The sequence below is a fragment of the Leptonychotes weddellii genome, chromosome 12, assembly GCF_054177405.1.
Source record: "Leptonychotes weddellii isolate Sample4059 chromosome 12, ASM5417740v2, whole genome shotgun sequence".
Lineage (NCBI taxonomy): Eukaryota > Metazoa > Chordata > Mammalia > Carnivora > Phocidae > Leptonychotes > Leptonychotes weddellii.
This window is the reverse complement of record NC_138380.1, coordinates 4,370,286-4,394,958: the sequence shown is the minus strand read 5'-3', so window position 1 is coordinate 4,394,958 and position 24,673 is coordinate 4,370,286. Positions and strand designations below refer to the sequence as shown.

The 24,673-nt window shown below is 45.3% G+C and overlaps 1 protein-coding gene, 1 long non-coding RNA gene and 1 pseudogene across 2 annotated transcripts; 2 read left to right on the top strand and 1 right to left on the bottom strand.

Annotated features, from left to right (window-relative positions):
• Positions 1 to 256: 256 nt before the first annotated feature.
• Positions 257 to 21,112, bottom strand: LOC145716440 (uncharacterized). Its single transcript, XR_014139074.1, has 4 exons — positions 19,787 to 21,112; positions 18,408 to 18,508; positions 5,298 to 5,424; positions 257 to 640 (listed from the first exon to the last, which is right to left on the bottom strand). It is a non-coding gene; the product is annotated as an uncharacterized LOC145716440 (long non-coding RNA).
• Positions 6,092 to 7,886, top strand: CCT8L2 (chaperonin containing TCP1 subunit 8 like 2). The gene has a single exon (XM_006745657.3). The coding sequence runs from the start codon at positions 6,092 to 6,094 to the stop codon at positions 7,751 to 7,753; it is 1,662 nt and encodes a 553-aa protein (XP_006745720.3). The 3' UTR covers positions 7,754 to 7,886.
• On the top strand, positions 12,394 to 13,046 carry LOC102737321 (dynein light chain 1, cytoplasmic pseudogene; annotated as a pseudogene).
• Positions 21,113 to 24,673: the final 3,561 nt, after the last annotated feature.

Genomic DNA, 24,673 nt, shown 5'->3' with positions numbered 1-24,673 from the left:
CTTTAACATTTTTCATTTTTTTTCTGCACATTACACTTTCAAACATCAGATTACTGATCCAAATGTTTATCTGAGTTCATTACTGAAATTAGAGCAGTCATTTCCAACTCTGAGTTTCACATGCACAAAATTAAATATCAGGATAATTTATTTCAGTATACTTCTTCAGCACTTGGGAGAATTTAAGTGTCAGTATGGGCAAATTGCAAGTCACTCCTGCTGGAGAGAAGTTTTAAAAGGAAACAACTAGGGACTGAGAACAGAAAAGTGGGTAGAATGGATGAAAGGGTAAAAAATAGAGGTTTGTGCAGTGATGCTTCTGGAAAGAAAAGATGATGAAGGATAGTAAGCCCAGCCTTAAATCTCCATTCCTTCAGCTACTGTGAGCAGACAAGCAGTTGGGATCTGTTTAAATAGGATAGCAGCCTTGTCGGACTAAAGTTATCATGGGCAGAGCAAATAAAATATAACTCAGGATGCAAAGGAAGGATTCAAAGAATACCTGTTTAACATAAAGGTCTTCAAAGGTTTTTCCATGTCCATGATCCAAATTTTGTAGCTCTGAGACCGCAATGGCAAAAATCCAGGAGTCATGTAGCTGAGGTTACTCAAAATTATAAAATCAGAAAGGCAAGAGTGTCTGGAAGCACCAAATGCAAAAAGAAAAAAAATTTTTTTTAAATCTACTTTTTAATAAGTACACATGTAGGCATTTTTAAAACATGGTAGATATGCACCAAAATGTTAACAGCAACCTATCTCTGAAGGGTTGGATTACAAGGGACTTTCACTTTCTATATTACATTTTTCTATAATGTTTGAATCTTTCAGAGCACATGCAGTATAATAAATATATATTAAATATTTAGAATGTGGTTTGGGGGTGAGGATTGTTATCTACACCAAAGAAAAAGCAACATCTCATAGAACTAAGCAAAATAAGAACCTCAAAGTGTCTAGCAAAAAAGTGATGATAAATAAAAATTCACAGTACAATACCCATTCTTACTAATTGGAGGCCTATAAATGTCATTGATATGGTCTTTATTTAGAGTTTGTCTGTTTTGCTTTGTTTTAGTGAATGTAAAATATAAGTCTCTCCCATAGGTTCACTAGCAATTGTCTTTGTTTTGTTTTGTTTTCCTGTAAAGTCTTAAACTCCTGAGTGTTTTTTAGGAACGAAACTTTTACAGTTATAGAGGACCACTGAAAACTTAAATTCTAGATCTTCTGATCTTTATGTTCATATTTTTACTGTTAAAGTTACACTTCAAAAAGTTGCCGTCATAGGCTATCAATTTTTGTCCTTTTTCAGTGAAAAAGGGTTTTTAAAAGAATTTCACGGGCACCTGGCTGGCTCAATCAGTAGAGCATATAACTCTTGATCTCAGGGTTGTGAGTTTGAGCCCCATGTTGGGTGTAGAGATTGCTTAAAAAATAAAAAAATAAAATTTTAAAAGAATGTCAGTCATTTAAAATTAGTTCATATTTAGTCCACAGTGTGTTTTTAGCTTTGAAAATTCTTATTGCGTTACATGAGTTATTTCAGTAATGCATACCATGTACCTGCTGGACAGAAAAATTAAAGGAAGAAACTGAGAAGTAATTAAACAGAACATTCACCTTTGAAAAAAATCTGTGTATGAGTGTGAGGCCTAAGTAGATGGTCTGCAGCGCATTTCATATAGATAGGAATCTTGCCCTCTAGGGGTCTATGTTTTAAGCCTGGAACTACTTAGCAAGATAAACACAAAAAGGGCAAGCAGGCAACTGAAAAATAAACATGGGAAAACACACAAATAGAAAGATTAAATATTTACATCCATTGTGTACAAGACCATAGTTTTAATAGAAATGCATCTGGGGATATGGGGGGAAGGGCAGAGGTGGAGAAGTCAGCAGACAATTATGTCTATTTAGAAGAGGGATATAAAAACATTCTGCCAGCCAGTGTTATAAACTAGAAACCTACCCCCAGCCTCCCCAGCCCCCCCCACCTCCCCCCACACACTCTTAGGTTCCTCTCCTTTATTGATAATACAAGATTACTATTACATTAGTTTCCCAGGGCTGCTGCAACAAACTACCACAAGCTAGGGGCTTAAAACAACAGAAATTTATTCTCTCACAGTTCTGGTAGCTAGAAATCCAAAATCAGGGGCACCTGGGTGGCTCAGTCGTTAAGCGTCTGCCTTCAGCTCAGGTCATAATCCCAGCGTTCTGGGATCAAGCCCCGCATCGGGCTCCCTGCTCCTCGGGAGGCCTGCTTCTCCCTCTCCCACTCCCCCTGCTTGTGTTCCTTCTCTCGCTGTGTCTCTCTCTGTCAAATAAATAAATAAAATCTTAAAAAAAAAAAAAAAAGTCCAAAATCAAGGTGTTGGCAGGACTGGTTCCTTGTGGTAGGCGCTAAGGAAGAATTTGTTCTATGCCTCTCCGCTTCTAGTAGTTGCCCACAACCCTTGGTGACCTTGGCTGCAGATGCATCACTCCAATGGCCATCTTCCCTCTGTGCCCTCACATGATGTTCTCTGTGTATGTGTATCTTCTCTTCTTGTAAGGACACCAGTCATATTGGAATAAGAATCCACCCTACTACAGTATGACCTCATCTTAATTAATTGCATCTGCAACGATCTTATTTCCAAATAAGGTCACATTCTGAGGTTTGGGGAAGGATGTGTATGTTGGGGGGGACAATATTCAACCCAATTTAGCTACCAAACAGCTTATATTGGTGCCTACCCATCTTAGCAGATAAAAGTTTCTATTGTTAGAAAAAGTGTATATAATGGGTTAACTGCATGCAATGTTTTCTGGGCACAAGATATTCACATTTAGGGGCGCCTGGGTGGCTCAGTTGTTAAGCGTCTGCCTTCGGCTCGGGTCATGATCCCGGGGTCCTGGGATCGAGCCCCGCATCGGGTTCCCTGCTCGGCCGGAGGCCTGCTTCTCCCTCTCCCACTCCCCCTGCTTGTGTTGTCTCTCTCTCTCTCTGTCAAATAAAATCTTAAAAAAAAAAAAAAAAAGATATTCACATTTATTTTACACCTAATCAATTTATCTGTAGGATAAATAAAATTAAAGTGAATTTAACAATGACAGTGTCCACATAGTAATAAGTAATAAGTAAAATTGCGATAGTAGTTCCTTGGTTAGTTTGATCTATGTAAAGGTAGGGCAAAAAATTTTGGTCCAAAATATACTGTTTGGGGCCTGTTTTCAGAATCAAAGACAATGATCAGATCCTCACTTTCCCCTGTGCTGTGAGGTGAAATGGACGAAGATACCACAACATAAAATTATGTACCTTTACAATGGAAATGGAACTCAAGAGTCCTACCCGTCACTCTTCACGTTGAAGTCTAAATTCCTTGGCATGGCCCCCTAAGCCTGCCACCCCCACAGCCAAAGTGTCCGTCCCCCCTTCCTGCCCCCCTTCCTCCTCACAGTGAGCTCCAGCCTTCAGAACTACCTTCGGTGGTCTACAAACTTTATTGGGCTGTCCCAACTCCCTTCCCTTCTCACATGGCCAATCCCTGCTTCTTTAGACCTCACTTCCATCCCTGACCACCGCTGTCCCCATAACAGTGACTATGTGCGCCCCCCATGCTTCTACAACACCCCTGCTTTCCCCATCACAGCTCTCATGGTCTGGAATGTATTCCACCAGATGCCTTGTAGAGATGACTGCCATTGTCTGCCTTACTCATCTTTTATCTCTATGACTTAGCAGCAACTCAATAAATAGTTGTGGAATAAGTGGTATAAAAGGGAAAATATATGTGAAGTGTAAGAGAAAGAGCTAAGATATCCTTTACATGAGTGTTTATCCCCCCACCCCATACACCAGGAGTGTTTATTTTTAAAAAAGAAATTGTATGGTGATTAACATAACAATAAAAAATAAATTAAATAAATAAAAATTGTATCTTTATAAACAATGTAAACATGCATACTTTGCTACATTTTGTGTCGATTGTTACATTTCACATTTCTATAAAGAAACCCGCTAGTCATCTTTGCCCCTATGCCCAACATTTATTATATGACACTCTTCTCAGGGTTATTGGCTTCCAGAAGCCAGGGCATGGAGGTTCACACCTGTTTCTAAAGGATTCTCCAAAATCAAAAAAAGGTCAAAACAGTTGTCCACAGTCTTCAGACAGCATAATACCTCCTTAGAAATATTTCTCCGCTTCACCATAATGTTGAGGGGGGAAATGATTACAGAATAACTTATATAATAATTATCATACAATCCACTTATGGAAAACTGTAGAAATCCATGACAATCTACTTATGAATATATGTGCAAGGTAACAATGTTCATCAAAACGCAAACAATGATTATCTCTGAGCTGGAATTCCAAATGACACTGGCTTTCTTTGTATTTTTCTTTTTAACTTTTATAATGAATAGCTATTATTTTTACAAAAGCAATCAAGTTGTTTTTCAAAGAAAAAGTTTGTTTCTCCAAAATTATCTCTATTTCAGCCTTAATTATATTTCACTCGCACGGATTTTTTTTTTTTTTTTTTTACTTTTCTTTCTTGCCATCATCTTGTCTGTGGAAATATTGTAACAATGCCCACCATACAATCATGACTCCTGACTGGTATAATCAGGTTCAGAGTTCTCCCCCACCCTCGGGGACAGCTGCTATTAAACAAAGTAAAAAGGGTTTTTCCAAATGAAAATGAATGGTATTGCTTGGTCTTTCCCCTACTCTTTTTTTTTTTTTTTTAAGATTTTATTTATTTATTTGACAGAGAGAGAGACAGCGAGAGAGGGAACACAGGCAAGGAGAGTGTGAGAGGGAGAAGCGGGCTTCCGGTGGAGCAGGGAGCCCGATGCAGGGCTCGATCCCAGGACCCTGGGATCATGACCTGAGCGAAAGGCAGACGCTTAACGACTGAACCACCCAGGCGCCCCTCTTTCCCCTACTCTTAATAATCATAATCTTCGTCTCTTCCAGCTGGTGCTCTGCCTAATGCCTGCAGAAGTTGTATGCATGGGGTGCAAATCTCTTCCCCTCCCTGGTGTCCATGTTCCTGTCCCTTTGTATTCCTCATTCCATTGAACATAGTGGGTGCTCAATAAAGATTTATTAAACTAAAAAAGGAGCAATCATTACCCCAGTAGGCTGTATTTGAGGAAAGGAGGGAGTGAGAGAGCGAGGGAAGGAGGGTTACTGGAAGGAAGGAACTGAAATTCTGGGAGTTGAGGGTAAGACTGGGGGGGCCTAAATTCATTCCCTGTGGTTTTCTACCTTTCTCACCACTGGGAGGCTACTCACTTGCACTCAGCTGAAACATTTCTATTCGTTTTTTCTGTGGGCACTCAGCATCTTTCCCTCCCTTGTCTTGACCTGCCTTTGCCAGCTCAGTGACATCGTTGTCATTGGAAGGAGGAGCATCACACACCTGCAACCCGAAAGACAAACAGACCAATAAACACCGTAAAGAACCTGATGAACAGCACCAACGGAAAAGGTGGCCAAAGAGGATAGATAACACAACCTAGCTAGTAGTACATAGTCCCTCACAAGAAAGTAAAACAAAACCCTCCTTCCCACTCAAAAACTTCAACACACATCACAGGCGCCACAGCTTGGTCAGGAATTTGAAGTGGGTGGGTGTTTTCACTTGATTTCCTCTCCACTGTCTCCAAAGTTTAAATGAAACTCTGGGGCCCAGCGCAGACGTGTGTCCCTCCTCCGCCAGATGCCCGGGCCTGATTTGTGCCTGCCCGCAGGGCCTCCCAAACTCTAAGCATCCTTCTGTGACCTCATTCTCTGTCCCCTGGTTCCATGTGCCGCTCTGTGACTTCAACACGGTCAGGTCTGTTTCAGCTCCCCGAGCTTCAGATGCCCCAAGAGCCCCGTTCCTTTCAGCTCAATCTGGGGGAGTGGTTGAGCGCTGAGCTCTCAGCAGATCATCCCTGCACCCGATCCTGGAGCGCCCACCTCTCCAGATCCCAGAGGGGAGGGGGAGCGACATTCGGCTCCTTTTCCCGCTGAGCCCTTGAGAAGCGTCAAAGATCCGCTGCGAAGGCGCCCCCGCCCCGGCCCCCAGAGCGCCTCGGCCGGCGATGGCCCGCAGAGCCACCTCGGCGCCGCCGCAGCTGCCTGAGCGGCTGGCGCCCGGGCGGAGGCGGCGCCCGAGGAGCCCGGGAGCGCAAGAGAGGCACCTGCTCAGCAGCGTGCCCGCGGCGCAGACCTTGGCCAGAGTCATCCGGCCTTGCTACGGCCCCCACGGCCGGCAGAAGCTCCTGGTCACCGCCAGAGGAACCACCGTGCTCACGGGCTACGCCGCGGCCATCCTCCGGGCCCTGGAGCTGGAGCACCCCGCCGCGCGGCTCCTGCGCGAAGCAGCCCACACGCAGGCGGAGAGCTGCGGCGACGGCGCGGCCTTCGTGGTTCTGCTGGCGGAAGCCCTGCTCCAGCAGGCCGAGCACCTGCTGCGCGCCGGCCTGCCCCGCTCGCAGCTGCGCCAGGCCTACGCCGCGGCGGCCGCGGAGACCCTGGCCCTGCTGCCCTCCCTGTCCGTCCGCTCCCTGGGGCCTCTGCAAGATCCCTTTTGGGCCCTCTATTCGGTGATGAACACCCACACCGCGTCCCAGATGGACAACTTGACCAAGCTGGTGGCCCACGCGTGCTGGGCCACCAAGGAGCTGGACGGCAGCTTCCGCCGCGAGCGCGTGGGGGTGTGCACCCTGCGAGGGGGGAGGCTGGAGGACTCGTGCCTGCTCCCGGGGCTGGCCCTGTGTGCGAACCCCTGCGGGCAGGTGATCACGGTGCTGACCGGCGCCAGGGTGGCTCTCTTTGTCTGCGCCTTTGGTCCTGCCAGCCCAAATGCTCCGGCAACGGCCCGTCTCTCTAGTCCTGACGACCTAACTAAATTCAGGAAAGGAAATGAACAGTTGATAGAAAAGCAAGTAACCCAACTGGTAGCTGCAGGTATTAATGTGGTGGTGGTAAGGGGGGACATCGATGAGAATACACTGACGCAGGCTGATAAGTACGGCATCATGGTGATTCAAGCTAGGTGCCGGAGGGACATGGTCCGCTTGAGTGAGGTATTGGGCACACCTTTGATGCCGTATCTGCTTCCTCCCCTGAAGCCAGGAAAGTGCCAGAGGGTATACCTGCAGGAGCTGGGGGAAGGTTCGACTGTAGTATTTGAATGGGAATGTTCAGGTACCCCTGCCCTCACCTTGGTCCTCAGGGGAGCCACCGCTGAGGGGCTAAAGGGTGCAGAGCAGGCTGTCTACCATGGCATTGATGCCTATTTCCAGTTGTGTCAGGATCCCAGACTGCTCCCCGGAGCGGGGGCCACAGAGATGGCTCTGGCAAAAATACTCTCAGAAAAAGGAAGCAAATTGGAAGGGCCCAATGGCCCAGCCTTCCTAGCATTTGCACAGGCCCTTCAGTCTCTTCCCGAAACCCTTGCAGAGAATGCAGGCTTGGTGGTCTCAGAGGTCATGGCAGAGATGAGCGGTGCCCACCAAGCTGGGAACTTCCTGGTAGGCGTGGGGGCTGAGGGGATAATAAACGTGGCCAAGGAAGAGGTGTGGGACACCCTAGCAGCCAAAGCCCAAGGACTTGGAGTGGTAGCTGATGTGGTTCTCCAGCTCGTGAGTGTAGATGAAATCATAGTGGCCAAGAAAAGTCCCATGAGTCAACAGGACCTGAATCCTCTTCCTAAGAAGGCAAGGGAACACCCATCTCCTGTGAAGAAATCAACTCCTTGAACATCCTCAATAAAATGGGGATTGCCAAGGAAGGCAAAATCCACCCCCCCCCCCAAAAAGTATGTTTGCCGGGGTTATTCCCTCCATGTTTGGTACTGTCCAGACTCAGTTTCTTTAGATAAGAATAGCAGAAAGGACCACAAGATAAAAGTCCTTTTCACTGATTTATCTCGTTTCAGATTCTTGACTTTTTTCATTTCCTGTTTCTCTCCATCATATTCTGTTCCTTTCCTCCAATAAGAGCAGGATTCAATTCTATTAAAGATTTTTAAATTGAGTACCTGGGCTTTGGGGATGAAAAAAAAAAAAGTACAGGAATCTCTTTCCAACTGCTTGAGTTATCCCCACGCGATATCCTAATAAATGGGAATTTCTGCCTAGATGTCACGCTAGCAATCTGAGAACGTCAGTTCCAGCTCACAGGAGCGGCTGCACATTCCTGTTGTGATTATTTGGGAAAAGAAGGGAATGTTACTTTAAGGCAGAGAAGGAGGAGAAAAGAAGGAGGAGAAAGGCGAAGGGAAAATGATCCGGCAGGCAGAAATAAAATAAAATAAATTCTTGGCATGGATAACGAAATAACACACACCTTAGAAGTGCACTAAGGTTGTTGTGTAAGGGAGGAGAATTGGGGAGCACCTGGCACCAGGGTATCCCCGGTAGGGCTACGATTAGGGGTGGATACCCCTGGGCACTGAAGAGGGAGTTCGAGTAGAGCTGGGAGCAAAGCAGCACATTATTACCCAAAGCCTTTTCCACTTTAACCATCCAAGTTATTCTGCCTCTGGGAAAAGAGCAGAACCTAGGGACAGCATCTAGGCGATGGGAAGCTGCAATCTCTTACAATCATTAAAAAAAAAGAAAAAATGCTTTAAGTATCTGGCAAGAGAACCAGACTCGAGAAACAAATGTCTTACAGTGGGCATATTAGCTTCAACAAAGCAAAACAAATGTACAAAGATTCCTTTAAAACTTGGAAGAAGTGAAATCCTGAAAAGCTGTTAGTGAACAAAAGATGGGAAATGGAAATGTATAGAGCCATACTCATTATTTCTCATTTAAGATATATAAAACATCCTTGATGTGTCTTTCCTTGTTTTGTCTCCATTGTTATATTTTAGTGAATATAACTACTTTCATATTCCCCCCTGCCCTCAAGTTCTGTATCGTTCTCATAGTCTCAAATTCCATAACAGTGATGATGATAGAAATAGCTAATATTTTAAAGCAGTTCACACACTTTATATACATTTTATATAGTCATCAAAACAAACTTATAAGAAAGGAGCTTGGTTAACTCTCAGTTGCAGGAGCTTCAAAAAAAAGTAATTGACCAAAGTCACATAGTAAATAGAAGAGGAAAATCCATTCTCTTATTTGTTGTTTTATCACCCCAATCTTACATTCCTCAATTGTGATGTTTTCAGAGATATAACCCCTATGATTACAAAGAAAGTATGTCTCAAAGGCCTTTTGAAAATTTACAATGTGTTTTTTAAATCAGACAAAAAGCCTTGTTTATTTTATATATATGTATATATAAAAGACAGCTCTTGCTCACAGAGAACATTTTAGTTATATATCCAAGACATATGTAATCCAAACAATGTAAGATCATGTATTTTAAAAGTCCTAAGTTTGATATATGGGGGATTTTTTGATAATCTATTTAGGGAGAAATCATATTGCAGCATTAACATCTCCTTTGCCCCTGGACAGACAGACAGACATACACACACACACACATACACCATTTGTATACATGTAAATACAAGTTAAAATGATCGAGGATAGTCTTACAAGGGACAAAGAAAGGGATAGCAGACACAAATTCAACTGGCATATGCTGAGAACTCTGAAGGTAAAAACACCTGACCCAGACTTGAAGCTTGAGGAGACAGAATTCAGGCATCTTATGGGATGTGCCGGGGGAGGGCCTGGAGCTCGCACTGCTCAGGCTCCTGAACCGCCTTGGTTCCCATCTATCCCAGGACTGGTGGGTCAGCTCTTCAATTCTGTGAACTGCCAAATATCCTTCAGATCAGTCTCCTTGAGTGAGCCAGACTTGCTCTCCCCTTCTTGTACCTGAAAAAGCATTAGCAGCTCTAGAAGGGAAGGAAACATCAAAGGACAGTGAAGGTGACCACGGGGGCAGCTGGTAGACCGAGCTTAGGGAAGAGGAGCAGAATGGGGAGTTCGCTGTTAGCTCAAAGCTTCGGTTGAGGACACCTCCTTCTCTCCAGCCCGCCTCCTGAGCTCTTGCTACCCAAAGTGTGATCCCTGAACCAGGAACGGATCACCAATGTGGAAGCTCAGCCCTAACCCCCACTCCCCAGACCTACTATGTTAGAATCTGCACTTTAACATGAGCCCCAAGGGATGGGGTGCATATTAAAGTTTGGGAAGCACTGATTTAAGCAATGACCCAGATTAGCTCTAGCTTGATTATGCTTAGAGTATCTTCTTAATATCTTTATGTTCTGTTTAAGGATTAAAATATATGACTCTACAAGTTTCTTTTCTCCTGCTGACTTTGGAGAAGTTCACCAGCATTTGACCTCAGTTTTACTGGATCCAATCCTGCTTCCAAGGTTACAAGATCAAGGGTTTCAGGTTTTCCAAAGGCCCACAAAGTTGGCTACATATTTCTCTTCCACGATGGGCTTCTCTTCAACTCCAGCAGCAGCTGAATTTCAGAAACGACACGTCCTGTCGCACATTCCTTATGGAACTTGCTCCTGGTGTACTTGTCTGTTCTTCCATCCCCAATCCCTTCCAGTTTAGCAACATTGTTTTATGGGACTCTGGGTTGACCCGGCAAACAGACAGCAAAGAAACAAGACCCAGAGAAAATAGGAAAGGAAAACGAGAACTCTGAGTCCTGGGGAATGAGAGACATGAGTGCCTAGGTTGGGGCAGTGGAAGCTAGGGTGCTGAGTCATGAGAAATGTTCCATCCATTTGGGCACTAGAGAGCACAGACCCAAGATTGGAACCTACAAAAATACTGGAGTCCTAAAGAAAAAAAAAAAAAAGGCCATTGATCCCAAACTGCGAAAAGAAGATCAAAACAACAGGAAAGTGTTGCTAGTAGTTTGTTTCACTCCTTTGTCTGTATTAACCTCTTCCCAAGAGTCCCTTCTGAAGACAGCCCTTATGACAGGAGCTCTACCTTCTTGGCCTACAAGTCTGAGGTCGCTTAAGTGCAGAAGCCGAGAGAGAGAGAAAGGTAAGATTAAAGAGAAAAAACCCAAAAACACCAAAACTGGGACATCTAAATGGGAAGAAAAGAGAATATGAAAGCTCAGGGACCCGACAATTTCATTTGTAAATAAGCAAAACTAGGGTTTTTTGTGTTTTTTTTTTAAGATTTATTTATTTATTTGAGAGAGAGCACATGCACGGGTGGGAGGGGCAGAGAGAGAGGGAGAGAGAATCCCAAGGAGATTCCATGCTGAGTGCAGAGCCTTACATGGGGCTCCATCCCAGTACCTCGAGATCATGATCCGAGCCAAACCCAAAGCTGGTTGCTTAACCAACCGCACCACCGAGGCGCCCCCTAAGCAAAACTAGTTTTAAGATTTGCTTGGACCCTATCAGCTGGACTGATGTAAATTGCACATGTTCACACCCCCAGACCACTTCCATTTCTGCTTGAGCCTTTCTGGAACAGGGACCAATGGCTGATGACCCTTCACCGTGAATGTGAGGGTTGTGAGTGACACTGTTAAGAATTAACTGATGGGCTACTTCCTGCTGTGATATACAGAAAAATCTCCCTCATACTCAGTTACCTGATTAAGATAACTATGCCAGGGAAAATTGTCCTTGTAGTGCTAAAATGTTGAAACCTGCAGTAGGCACGGATCTCAGAATGTCTGATTCCAAAAGTAGCTCACTTTTCTCCCACAACATCAACCCCCCCCTTCATATACTATAGATCCCCTTCCTAACTGGGGAGGGAGAGGATGAGGCTGGGTGGGAATGAGGGAAATGTTGGCAAGATGTCTAAGGGTCTCACCTCCCAATGGGTTCTAAGGACTGAAAAACAAGGGACAGGACAATAGAATCTCCAGGACAGTTTGGGGGTCTGAGAACAGAGGAGAGTCTCTGCTTCCAATCAGGAACTCTGGAGCCCCAGAGGAGTTCCGTGTGCCAATGGGATAGAGCAAAAATGCCTGTAGGTGATGGCAGGAAGAAAGGGCAAGAGAATCTGAGAGCAGTCAGGTTTCCCTGTGCCCCAAGAAGGAGATGAAGAACTGACATGGTTGAGGTCTGGACTGACCGAGGAGAAATGTGAGGGGACTAAATTTACCTGGAATTAACTAGATTAATTATTCTACCATTAGGTAGAAAACAAGCTGGAAAAGAAGTATTAAAATCATTTAATTACAGAAAGACACGCTTCCTATACATTGAGTTCAGGGCTTGAAAATTCAAACTCTCTACTAATGTAAAGACTGAGTAAGGAATTCAGACACTGTCCTGCATGCATTACCAAGGGAACTGGATGTTGGTTATTGCAGAGCTAAGTAAGAGAGACTAGATGCTGGTTAGCAAAACAATGCGAATCTTTCTGTAATGCGGCACATATTCAAGATGCGGTTTTATTCATTTTACAAGTTTTTTTAAAAATGGCTCTCTCCAGATGCACCACAGCTTCGGTAGCGAGGGTAGCTCCCGCCGGGTCTGAGTGTCGCCAGCCCCTCCCCCAGGAGACCGTTGCACTTGGCCGCCCCCTGCTCCTCGGTAACCATGTGCCACCAAAAGGCCGTGATCAAAAACGCTGATATGTCGGAGATGCGACAGGACTCGGTGGAGTGTGCGACTCAGGCGTTGGAGAAATGTAACGTAGAGAAGGACATTGCAGCCCAAATTAAAAAGGAGTTTGATAAGAAGTACAACCCCACCTGGCACTGCATCGTGGGGAGGCACTTCGGTAGTTATGTGACACATGAAACCAAACACTTCATCTACTTCTGCCTGGGCCAAGTGGCCATTCTTCTGTTCAAATCTGGTTAAAAGCATGGACTATGTCACACACCTAGTGATCATCCAAAACCAAGGACTGCAGCCTAAATTCCAAATACCAGAGACTGAATTCTTCAGCCTTGCTTAGGGGAACACCTCGATCTTTGAACCTTTATTGTGTTGTTTTGTACAGGGCAGTCTCTGTACAAATTTGTTGTGGTTATAAAACAATTAGTAAAACAGCTTACATTTGTATTTATTTTCTATTCCATACCTCTAGCCCATGTTTCTTCTCAAAATCCATTCCTTTCAAAATAAATCTGTTGGAGAAAAAAAAATGGCTCTTGACAAGTTTTCTTTTAACTCACTGAAGGCATCAGAAATGAAAAGTGGATCCCAGTGAGTTTAGGGAAGATAGCCTTTCTAAACTTTACTGAACTCACAATGAAAAACATTTTCAGGGGCGCCTGGGTGGCTCAGTCGATTAAGCGGCTGCCTTTCGCTCAGGTCATGATCCCAAGGTCCTGGGATCGAGTCCCCCATTGGGCTCCCGGCTCAGCGGGGAGTCTGCTTCTCCCTCTCCCTCTGCCACTCCCCCTGCTTGTGCGCTCTCTCTCTCAGACAAATAAATAAAATCTTAAAAAAAAAAAAAAGATGTTTTCATATCCAGACTGTCATTAATCTTTTTAAACATCTTAATACCTGTGTATTCTGACTCCTATGTCCAGACTTCAGAACCCCATCTTTGCAGAGGCCCCTACTCTGGGTGCTTACCGGAGCTTACTCTCTTGGGAGGCAACCAAGCTCTGGACAAGTTTTCCCCTCCAGAAAAGATGAGATCTGTCAGCCAATCTCAGTCTTTCCTGCATAGATGCAAAATATTACATGGTTCACATTTCATTACTACATTTTTAAAAAGATTTTATTATTTATTTATTTGAGAGAGAGAGTGAGCAAGTGAACTGGGGTGAGGGGGAGAGGGAGAGAATTACCAGTCGATTCCACAATGAACACGGAGCCCTTCGCAGGACTTGATCTCACAACCATGAGATCATGACCTGAGCTGAAACCAAGAGTCTAGCGTTCAACTGACTGAATCATGAATCACCCAGGCGCCCCCATTCCTGCATTTGTTTTGATAAAAAACCTGTTTCAATTTTATTAATGTGATTTGTTTACAAAAGGTATAATAATCTATTGCAATATTGTTTCATGAGAAAAATAGTTTCCAAAGTTGCTTGTGATGTTTTTTACATTAGATTTTGAGAAGAATCTGCACATGCCTTAATTCCTGAAACTAAATAGAAAACATTTCAAAATATAATCAGATGTTATTGGAATTTAATTTTTTAAAAGATTTTATTTATTTGTCAGAGAGAGACAGATATCACAAGCAGGGGGCGCAGCAGGCAGAGGGAGAAGCAGGTTCTCCACTGAGCAAGGAGCCCAATGGGGAACTCGATCCCCCAGGACCCTGGGATCATGACCTGAGCCAAAGGCAGATGCTTAACTGACTAAGCCACCCAGGCGTCCCTGGAATTTAAATTTTTTTTTAAAATGGAGATGTATTTGACATATAACATTGTATTCATTTTAGGTATACAACATAATATTACAAATCTGTATCTATCTATGTATGGTAGAAATGTTTACCCTGGGTGCCTGGGTGGCTCAGTTGGTTAAGCGACTGCCTTCGGCTCAGGTCATGATCCTGGAGTCCCGGGATCGAGTCCCACGTCGGGCTCCCTGCTCAGCAGGGAGTCTGCCTCTCTCTCTGACCCTCCCCACTCTCATGCTCTCTATCTCATTCTCTCTCTCAAATAAATAAATAAAATCTTTAAAAAAAAAAAAAAAAAGAAATGCTTACCCTAATAAGTTAACATCCATCACCTCACAGTTACAATTTTTTTTCGTAGGACTTATGACTAGAACTAGATCTACTCCCTTAGCAATTTTTTTTTTTTTTTTTTTTAAGGGAGAGAGTGTGGAGGGGAGGGGTAGAAGGAGAGAGAATCTTAAGCAGGCTCCAGACCCAGCAAGGAGCCCAACACAGGGCTCAATCTCACCACCCTGAGATCATGACCTGAGCCAAAATTGAGCTGGACGCTTAACTGACTGAGCCACCCAGGCACTCCTCCCTTAGCAACTTTCAAAAACATAGCACAGTATTACTAACTGTAGTCACCATACTGTACATGACATCCCCAGGAGTTATTTATAAATGGAAGTTTGTACCTTTTAACCAACTTCACTCATTTCACCCACCCCTTTATCCCCTGCCATCCTCTGACAACCACCAATCCGTTCCATGTATGAGGTTTTTTGTTTTGTTTTTAAGATTCCACAAGTGAGATCATACAGTATTTGTCTATCTGACTTCACTTAGCGTAATGTTCTCAAGGTATATCAATGTTGCTGCAAAGGTAGAATTTCCTTTTTTTTTTTCTGACTGAATAATATCCCATTCTATATGTTCATATTCATAACTATATATATTATTACATTTTCTTTATCCACTCATCCATCAATGGCCTTAAGTTGTTTTCGTATCTTGGCTATTATAAACAATGCTGCAGTGAACATGGGGGTATAGATAGCTTTTTGAGATAGTGATTTCATTTTCTTTGCATAAATACCCAGAAGCTGACTTGCTGGATCAGATGGTAGTTCTATTTTTAATTTTTTTAAAAAAGATTCTATTTATTTATTTGACAGAGAGAGAAACCATGAGAGAAGAAACACAAGCAGGGGGAGTGGGAGAGGGAGAAGCAGGCTTCCTGCCAAGCAGGGAGCCTGATGCGGGGCTCGATCCCAGGACCCTGGGACCATGACCTGAGCCGAAGGCAGAAGCTTAACGACTGAGCCACCCAGGCGCCCCTATTTTAAATTTTTTGAGGAACCTCCACAGTGTTTCCTATAGTGGCTGCGCCAATGTGCATTCTCACCGACAGTGCACAAGGGTTCTCTTTTTCTCTTCCACATCCTCACCAACACTTGTAATTGTCTTTTTGATCACAGTCATTCTGACAGGTGAGGTGATAACTCACTGCGGTTTTGATTTGCATTTCCCTGACGATGAGTGATGTTGAGCATCTTTTTATGTGTCTGTTGGCCATGTGTATGTCTTCTTCAGAGAAATGTCTATTCAGACTTATTTTTTATTCTGATTTTCTGGGGGGCTATTGAGTTGTAGGAGTTCTTTATTGAAATTTAAAGTCTTGGGGTGCCTCGGTGGCTCAGTCGGTTGGGTGTCTGCCTTCAGCTCAAACCATGATCCCACAGTTCTGGGATCCAGCCCTACATCAGGCTCCCTGCTCAGTCTGCTTCTCCCTCTGCCTCTGCCCCTCCCCGCACTGGTGCTCTTTCTCGCTGTCAAATAAATAAGTAAAATCTTTAAAAAAAAAAAAAAAAAGACATTTAAAGTCTTAATTCAGATGTCCCACATCACAGCATAAAGGTACCATCCATAGAGATTGGTATGCCAAAGCTACCGTCACAAGCTAAGCTTTCTGAGTTTTGCATACATTTTACTTTGTCCTATGATATGATACGGACTATGTAGTTTTTTTTTTTTTTTTAAGAGTGAGCGAGTGAGCAGGAGGGAGAGGGAGAGAATCTGAAGCAGACTCCACACTGAGGGCAGAGTCCGACACAGAGCTTGATCCCAAGACCCGAAATCCTGACCTGAGCCGAAACCCAGCGACCCACGCTTAAACAACTGAACCACCCAGGCGCCCCAGCACGGTGTAGTAGGGAATGAGAACGTCGTTAATGATATAGAAATATTAATGTAAAAAATATTTAGTCAGAGAAAATATTCCTATTTTCCTTTTCATTATAGTTTACTTCATTTTCTATTATATTACAAATTCATTAGGTATAATTGCTTTCCTCCCCCCTTATTTTCTGTTTTTTCTCCACTGGTTCATTTCATCTACTTCTCACCCATTTCTTTCTTTCTTTATTTCTATGCCTGTGGTTTCTACTTTTTTCATCAACTTCTATTGGTCTCATTACAGTAATTAATCCTCTTTGCCTTTTATTCTAGAGTTGCTGTTTTTTGGTTTTTTTTAAAAATGAGGGTATCAGGGCAGTTTTACTGATAACGGGCTACACGACCGGGAGCTTGGGTGAGTGGGCGGGATGAGGCCCCACCCAGGCCTCCCGCTTCCCCGGCAGCTTCTTGCACAAGCCTTTACTCATCTCCTTAAACGCTTCGGAAGTGACTGTGGACAGGGTCAGCTCCTCATGTCCCGCGGACAGGCCACAGAAGTGGGAGTCTCCGGGAGAGGGTGCTTGTGTGCGTGAGAGTCGGCTTACGGGCCCAAGGCCCGGTGACCCAGGCGTCCTCTCCCTCTGGAAGGGCCCCGAGCTACCAGCCACCGCAGTCAATCCCACCTGATGGTCTCGCACCTGGCTGGATCAGTCAGCGGAGCATGTGGCTCTTGATCTTGGGATTTTAAGTTCAAACCCCCACACTGGGTAGAGAGATTACTTAAACATAAAATCTAGAAAAACATAACTACCCAGTAACAAGATTTCAATTTGGTCAACAGGCAAGGACTCTCAATTAGGCAAACTTGGCTAATATGGGACTGTAAAAATACCCCTTAGATCTCCTGCTGCAGGGAGGGCAACTGGCGAAGCCCCTCAGCTGCTGGTCTCTGAACCCAGCACCTCAATCCTGGGAAGGGAACATGGGCTCCAGCACTCTGGTCAGCCTGGCCAAAGCCATCTCTGAGCTACATTGCAGTCAGGGACCTTCCTACCCACTCTCCCTCCTCTGCCTCCCCTACCCAGGGCTCAGATCTCCCTGCCTTCTCCAAACCTCTCCCCTTTCTTCCCTCATAGATATTTCTTCCTATAAATCTCTTGCATGACAATCCTGTCTTGGCGTCTACTTTGTAGAGGAACTGAAGTAACACAGGATGGTAAGACATAAATACAAGATGACTCTGTGACAGATTGCCTCTTCCTTGCATTAGACTCGCCCTTCCAAGTGAGTGACTCTCCTCTTCTCAAAAGTCACTCAATGCTAGAGAACTTCAATTTATAACCAGCTACCACACCCTACCTCCACCTAAGAGCCGCTCCCCACACCACTCCCTAATTGGCATAGCTCAGGTTCCACCTGGACTGCAATCTGACACCTTCCCAACTACCAAACAAGTGTGTGAGCACGCACAACAGCCCCCCCCCCCCCACACACACACTTTCCTCTTTCCCATGTGTTATTATTCATTTCCAGGAGTCAACGAAGCTTATCCTGAAGACCTTTCTCCTTTTACTAAGGCTTTATTACTAAATGAATAATAATTAAAACAGCCTTGCATAAGAATAGCATTTGTGGGCGCCTGAGTGGCTCAGTTGGTTAAGCGACTGCCTTCGGCTCAGGTCATGATCCCGGAGTCCCGGGATCGAGTCCCGCATCGGGCTCCCTGCTCGGCGGGGAGTCTGCTTCTCCCTCTGACCCTCCTCCCTCTCATGCTCTCTCTCATTCTCTCTGTCTCAAATAAATAAATAAAATCTTAAAAAAAAAAAAAAAAAAGAATAGCATTTGTTACTTTCTCAAACCTTTCCTAGTAAACATTATCTCATTTGAGCCGCGTGGTAACTGTGACTATAGATAGGACTAGTATCATCAGCCCCACTTCACAGACGAAGAAACTGAGACACAGACTAACCTCTGTGGGCGTCAATTTCCAAGTCTGTCCAATGAAGACTTGAATCCTATGACCTCTGAGTCCTCGTCTCCTTTGAAAATGGTATTATTTTCATAATTTGTCTGAAATTGCAAAGCTAGTGGTTAGTGGTAGATTAGAGATATGAGATGAATGCCTTTTGGTGCCAGGCTAATTCTCCCACACCATGTTTTCTTTGCGGACAAGACCGGCTAACATTGATTAGCTGTCCCCATCTGCCATGCCCTGTGCTAATGACTTACAGGGGCACTGATGAATACCTGCTCATCATCCATTCTCCTCCTACCCATCTAAAAGTAGATTTCAGTTCCACACACACTTCTCAGGAGCTGACACCACCCCTGCTCTAAGAATATGCTCCTGTTCGTTTAACCTGATCAACATTTTCTGTTCTCCAGGTGACAGTCACTGGTCTAGGGCTGGGCCCAGGCCCAAAAGGTCCAACCAGGGTGAACTGGAAGATTCTGGCCTGGATGCAGGAACGGAGGTGTACTCTCCCCTACCGGATATAAATCAGGAAGCACTGTCTTTATTGCTTCTGGCAGCCTTTCTATGGCCCCAAGGGGAAGCCACAGGATTCTTGCTTGGGCCAGTAGTTTTTAGCAGCTAAAATCTGAGATGTCTATATCCCTAAAACTGAACAATCAACACAGACAAAGACAGATGAGGTCATTGAGACCCAGAGAGTTACTAGACGTAGCCAGGCTCGCACTGCATGTTTGGGGAGGTGAGGATTACATTTCAACTCTCCACCAATGGACCCAGGGTTCTCCTGGACTCAGGAAGTACAGAAGGCACCCCAGTGCAGAGATTCTTGAGAAAAATTCAGAGTTGTAGCTGCTGAGCAGACCAAAGAAGTACGTTTGAAAGGGAGGAAGGAGAAACTAGAAGGGGCTTCCTTCTATTCTGCTTTCCTGCCTAAGACAGAAAGATGACAGGGCCCCAGCTGAGCTCAATGGTAACACTGAACCAGAAATCTTTCCCTTCCCCCACCTCAACCTTCTGTGAAGCAAAGAGCCTCTGGGACTGCCCCAAAGGAAGAAGGCGTTGCCTGCCAAGTATCTGCCTACCTGGGGTCAGGGTGAGGGCAAGGCAGTGAGGACATACTATGAACAGCTAGAAAAGAGATGGGCAAAAGGCCCTGTTTCTCACTCACCTTGTCAAAGAATAGCCAGAAATAAAGCACACACAAATTAAAGAAACACAAAACATTTACAAACAGAATACCTATTTTTCCAATTCTTGCTTACAAGGGTTGTGTACACAATTTTGGCGGAATCAGACATGGACAGTTTGGTTACCCAGTCCATTTGACCACAGACAACAGCATTCATTTATTCATCAAGGATTTAAGTACCTACCTTATGTCCTAGAGATGTGCTCACATCCTAATGGTGGAGGACAGCTGAAGGGGAACAGACCATAACAAGTAAATAAACAAGATGATTTCAAACCCTGCTCATGCTCTACAGGAAATAACAGGGTGATTGTCAGGTGGGAGGGGCCATACTTGAGCTACGCTGTCAGAAATGTCTCCCTAGAGTGACACATGAGCTAAGCCATGTGAGTCTGAAGAAAAGCTAATCTAGCCAACTCAGGAGACAACAGCAAGTGCAAAGGCCCTATGGCAAAAAGTGCTTGGCAGAAAGGTGGGCAGTGTGCCTGGAGTGTAGTGAGCTCAAGCTGGAGAGGCAGCCAGGACCCCATAGGGCAGGGCCTTGGAGGACGAGGCCGGTGGGGGCTTTGTGCGGTGCCAATGCAGCTGGAAATACCAGTCTGCCATTCTTCTGTGTATATTAATGAGCCATGATGGACTCTCCCGATGGACCTCTGGTGTCTGACCTGGGTTGAAGTTTGAGATCTCCCACTTCAATGGCCTTGGGAAAGCTACTTGTTTCGTCATTTAAATAATCAAGGGTTTGAAGCCAAAAGACTTGTGTAGGGATTACTTCCAAATCTCAGCATTATCAATTTATCCTTAGAGTCAAAAGCGGACACTTACAAAACTAGCCCAAATTTTAGAAGAAACACAAAATTTAAATTGTTAGCAGAATATTGCATGAACAATCGATGTGAGTACCCCCTGGGGAAAAACGTATTATACTGTCGGGATAATCAACGCTGTCATTGCAGTCTCACTCGGGCCCTTGTAAGAACTCAATCTCCATCCTGGGTCTGGGTGGATCTGGGAATTCCGGCTCATTTTCCGTTTCAAAGACTCAAAGCAATACCACCTTAATACTGACATTCATCGTGTCGGCGCCAGCCCTCCGCCCCGGCGCACCGGACGGTTCCCCCGGGCCGGGTTCGCGGGCGGGGGAGGGGCTGGGAGGGAGCGGGCGTAATTGAGGAGTGGGGCGGGGAAAGGGACCCGCGCTGAAGACCTGACAGATGGACACCGGGAGGAAACTTGGGGAAGACGTTGTCTGCCTCCTATTCGGGGAGAAAGGTGCAGCGAAGTGACGCCAAGAGGTGGAAAGGGGCAGGAGGCGAGCGAGTGGGCAGCGCAGGGCGCGGAGCCCCAGGAGTAGGCGGAGCAGCGGAGCGGGCGCGCCGCGGGGCTCCGCTCCCGGGGCGGCGGAGGGGAGGTAGGGAATGCTGGGAGTGGAGAAGAGGCGAGGGACCCGAGCAGGACTCGGGAGGACGACGGAGGCCGGCCACGGAGGACCGTGGACGGACGTCGCGCGCAGAGGCCAGCGGGAGCTGGCTCAGGAGGGGCCGCTGAGAGGGGGTGGGGCGCCGGGCGGGAGGCCAATGGGAGGGCGAGCCGGGACGGGGCGGGGCGCCGGGCGGCTCGAGGCCAAAGTTGGGGGGGGCGAGTAGAGGAGGGGGCGGGGCGCCAGTAGGCTTGAGGCCAATGGGGGGCAGACAGAGGTAGGGGCGGGGCGCCGGTCGGTTTAAGGCCAATGGGGTTGAAGTAGAGGAGGGGGCGGGGCGTCGGGCGGCTCAAGCCCAATGGAAACACGAGCTCGGGCAGGGGCGGTGTGCCAGGCGGCGAAAGGGCCAATGAGAGGCTGAGCCGGGGACGCGGGTGACCGTGCGGACCGACGCCTGGGGAGAGGGACCCGGAAGGCGGTGGGGGCGGGGAGCCGGGCTGACAACCTGTCAAATCCACTTTGGGGCGAACTAGGTCACGCGCCTCCCCGAGCCAGGGCGCCCCCGCCCTGCGAGGCCCGGCGGGTGGCCCGCGGGCCCGGCCCGGCTGCTTCCTCTTCCTGCTGGCGATGGGGGCGGGGCGGGCGCCGGGACACCTGCCTCCCCGGTCCTGCGGCGGCCGCTCGTTCTCCCACTGCTCCCAGTCGCTCCTCTGCCCGGGCTCTGCTTGAGACAGCCGGGCCCGCCGCGGCTCCGCTGTTGAAAACAGGGCCCGCCCGAGCGGCCCTCCAAAGTTGAGAACTCCCCACGCCGCTGCTCTCTCGCTGGGGACAGTGGCGCGGTCCCCGCGGGCCCGCGTTTGCGGAAGCCGTCTCCCGACGCACTACTTGGCGCGGAAGGAGCCGCGGGCGGAAGGATCCGCCGCGCCGAACCTGGAGCCGTCCGGGGGGTAGGGTGGGCAGGAGGATGCGGCGCGAGCCGGGCTCCGCGGCGAGGTTCACGCAGCAGACCCGCGCCGCCCCCGCCGCCCCGCAGCAGCCCGGTCACCTGCCCCCGCGGGGGGGTTGGAGAGCAGGCGGCTGGCAGCGGGCGGGCCTGGGGTGGCGGGGGCGGCGCTTTGTGTCTCTAGTGTAGCGGGTGGAAGGGGGAAGCTCTCCCGTCTGTCCGGCCCTTGTCGTCATTCAGACACTTCTCCCTGCTTGAGCTCGGACACGTAGTTCTCGAATTATTTCCAGGCGAATGAAAGGAAATAAAAGCCTCAATTAGAAGTCAGCACTATACAAGTCCCGGGGATTATAAATTTGCTCCAACATCACCATGTGGGATTTATGCCCTTGCACTTCTGCTTAGACCATACGTCCATTTCTCTTCAATATGGATCCTTAATAGAGCTGTATCCGCTTTTTTAAGGTCTTCAAAATGGATGTTGATGCAGTCTCTAATTACCAATACTTACGTTAATGGATCGATTATGTTCTTCATTATTTCGCAATGCAGATTTACTTAGAACTTTTGCATTGAATGGACAGTAAATATAATGCTTTGTTTAATTTTTACTACTTGGCCATTCAAATTATGTTAATTTCCCCCCAGAACTAGGTGATGCATTGTTTTAAGTAACAATGACCAACTCCTCCTCTACTCCCAGATCGGATAAAACCTAAGGGTAAAATGTAGATTAAAAACGCTAAAATTTGAACGCAAAATTTAAATTATTGACTTAGTAATTATTTGAAGTGTTTCTTTGCAATACTACAGTGAAATGGAACAAATAAAAACATTTCATTTTCATTCAAATATTGCTTTAAACAAATACAGTATTTAAATATATGCAAGCATTCTGCTTAAACATTTGCATGTGTCTATATGGAAAGCATTGTGCTCAAACGTTTTTATTACTTTACCAAATGCATATTTCATCAGTAAAATAATTTTATTTCCCTTGGAAGTCTAACTTTTAATTAAATGCATTTTAGCTACCACTTGGAGAAGAAAACAATATACTGTATCATCTATGTACAGAGTATACAAATATTTTTTTACATTTACGAGAAACATGGTCATCAAGAAAAAACTGGATAAAGTAAAATGTTCTTTAAATTCAACATAAACAAGAGCTTACTCGTTAATTAGCCGTAGGATTATAATACTTGAACTACCGTATTTATTACTCTATAATACAGTATTACCAATAAAAGGTTGGGATAGATGTCCAACCTTTTTATATGAATTAAAATCGAACAAAGCAACAAAAGACCTTTTTTATGTTTTGTTATAGCGAATTCCTTACTGCCAGCTAATTTTCCAAATTGAGTAGTTCTCTATTTTGACCAGTTGGTAACCCAACAGTGTTAGAAGCTCTTAGCCCTTATTGGGGAGGTAAAAAAAGTAGTATCTTTTCTTATTACAGAAGTTTTGTTATCAATTCCCACTGAAAGATATTTTCTTTTTTGTTATCCTTTTAATGCTAATTAATACTCACTAAAAAGACAATAAAACCACAAGTGGTTTTCTTCAACAAATAAACCACAAGATTGTTAGTAACAGAAAGTCAACACTCAAAACATAAGATTGAACTGCGTATCTTCAGACAAAAATTGCATGCTGGAATTTAGCCAATATATATATTATATTAATAAGTAAAAATGGAGTTTTAAAATTTAAACAAAGTGCAATACTAAAACTATCATTTTGCTACTTTGGGGTCTATTTTCACTCTTTAACAAAGGGTTTAAAACTGTTTCTTAAAATGAGTGTTTTGAGATGCTAACTCCTTCCATTTCTCTAAATATGAAAATTAGAAACATTCTGCCTTAATTATTTCTTTTTTGTATCCCTTGCTAGGAAATTCTTTTGGAATAGATTTGGGAAATTAATTAGCTTTATAAATGGAGTTACTGTTTTGCCTAAACACTTCATGTATAATTCCTTACAGGAGGATTTTTCTAATTCACCAAAATGTCTTGGCACAATTTTATTTCTCAGATGGTATTACATTTCCTGGACTAGAAGAAAAGAGCAGGCAACCTCTTTACTTCTTTTGGGGAGGAGGGTGGGTGGTTTTACCCGAGGATAAAGACATCCTCATGGCAGCTCAGCCTATGTAATTGGAAATTCAGCTTGGACCAAAAGGGGTAAAAGATCTGTGAATGGGAAATAAATATGCCTTGAGTTAGAGGTTGCAAACCAGTGGTCCGCAGATGTGTTTCTCTGCCTCTCACAATGTTTAGAAATTTTTAAATTCGTTTCCAAGATTTCAAAAATGGGAGACTTCAGATAAAAATATACAATTGTAGCTTCTCTTGAAAACGGACAGACATGGCTCATTTCTTGCCTGATTACGTGGTTCTATAGCTGACTAGCTGCTGCCCCCTTTAGACGGGGTGTGCACTCTATACACTGGGCTCAATGCAATCATTTATTTCAGCCAGCTGGCCACTGGAGGAATCTGTGTTTGGGAATACCTGCTCCAGGTTATATAAAACTGTGAAAGACTTCATCACAGAGAAGTAAGCTTAGGAAGAAGAGATGATCCTAAGTTTCTAAGTAAATACGACATGCTCAGAAATAGAAAGTTATTGAAATTATAGATGGCAACTGGATGTATCCCATTATTTCTCTTATCAGTCCCTTGGCACAAGAAAAGGTGAAGT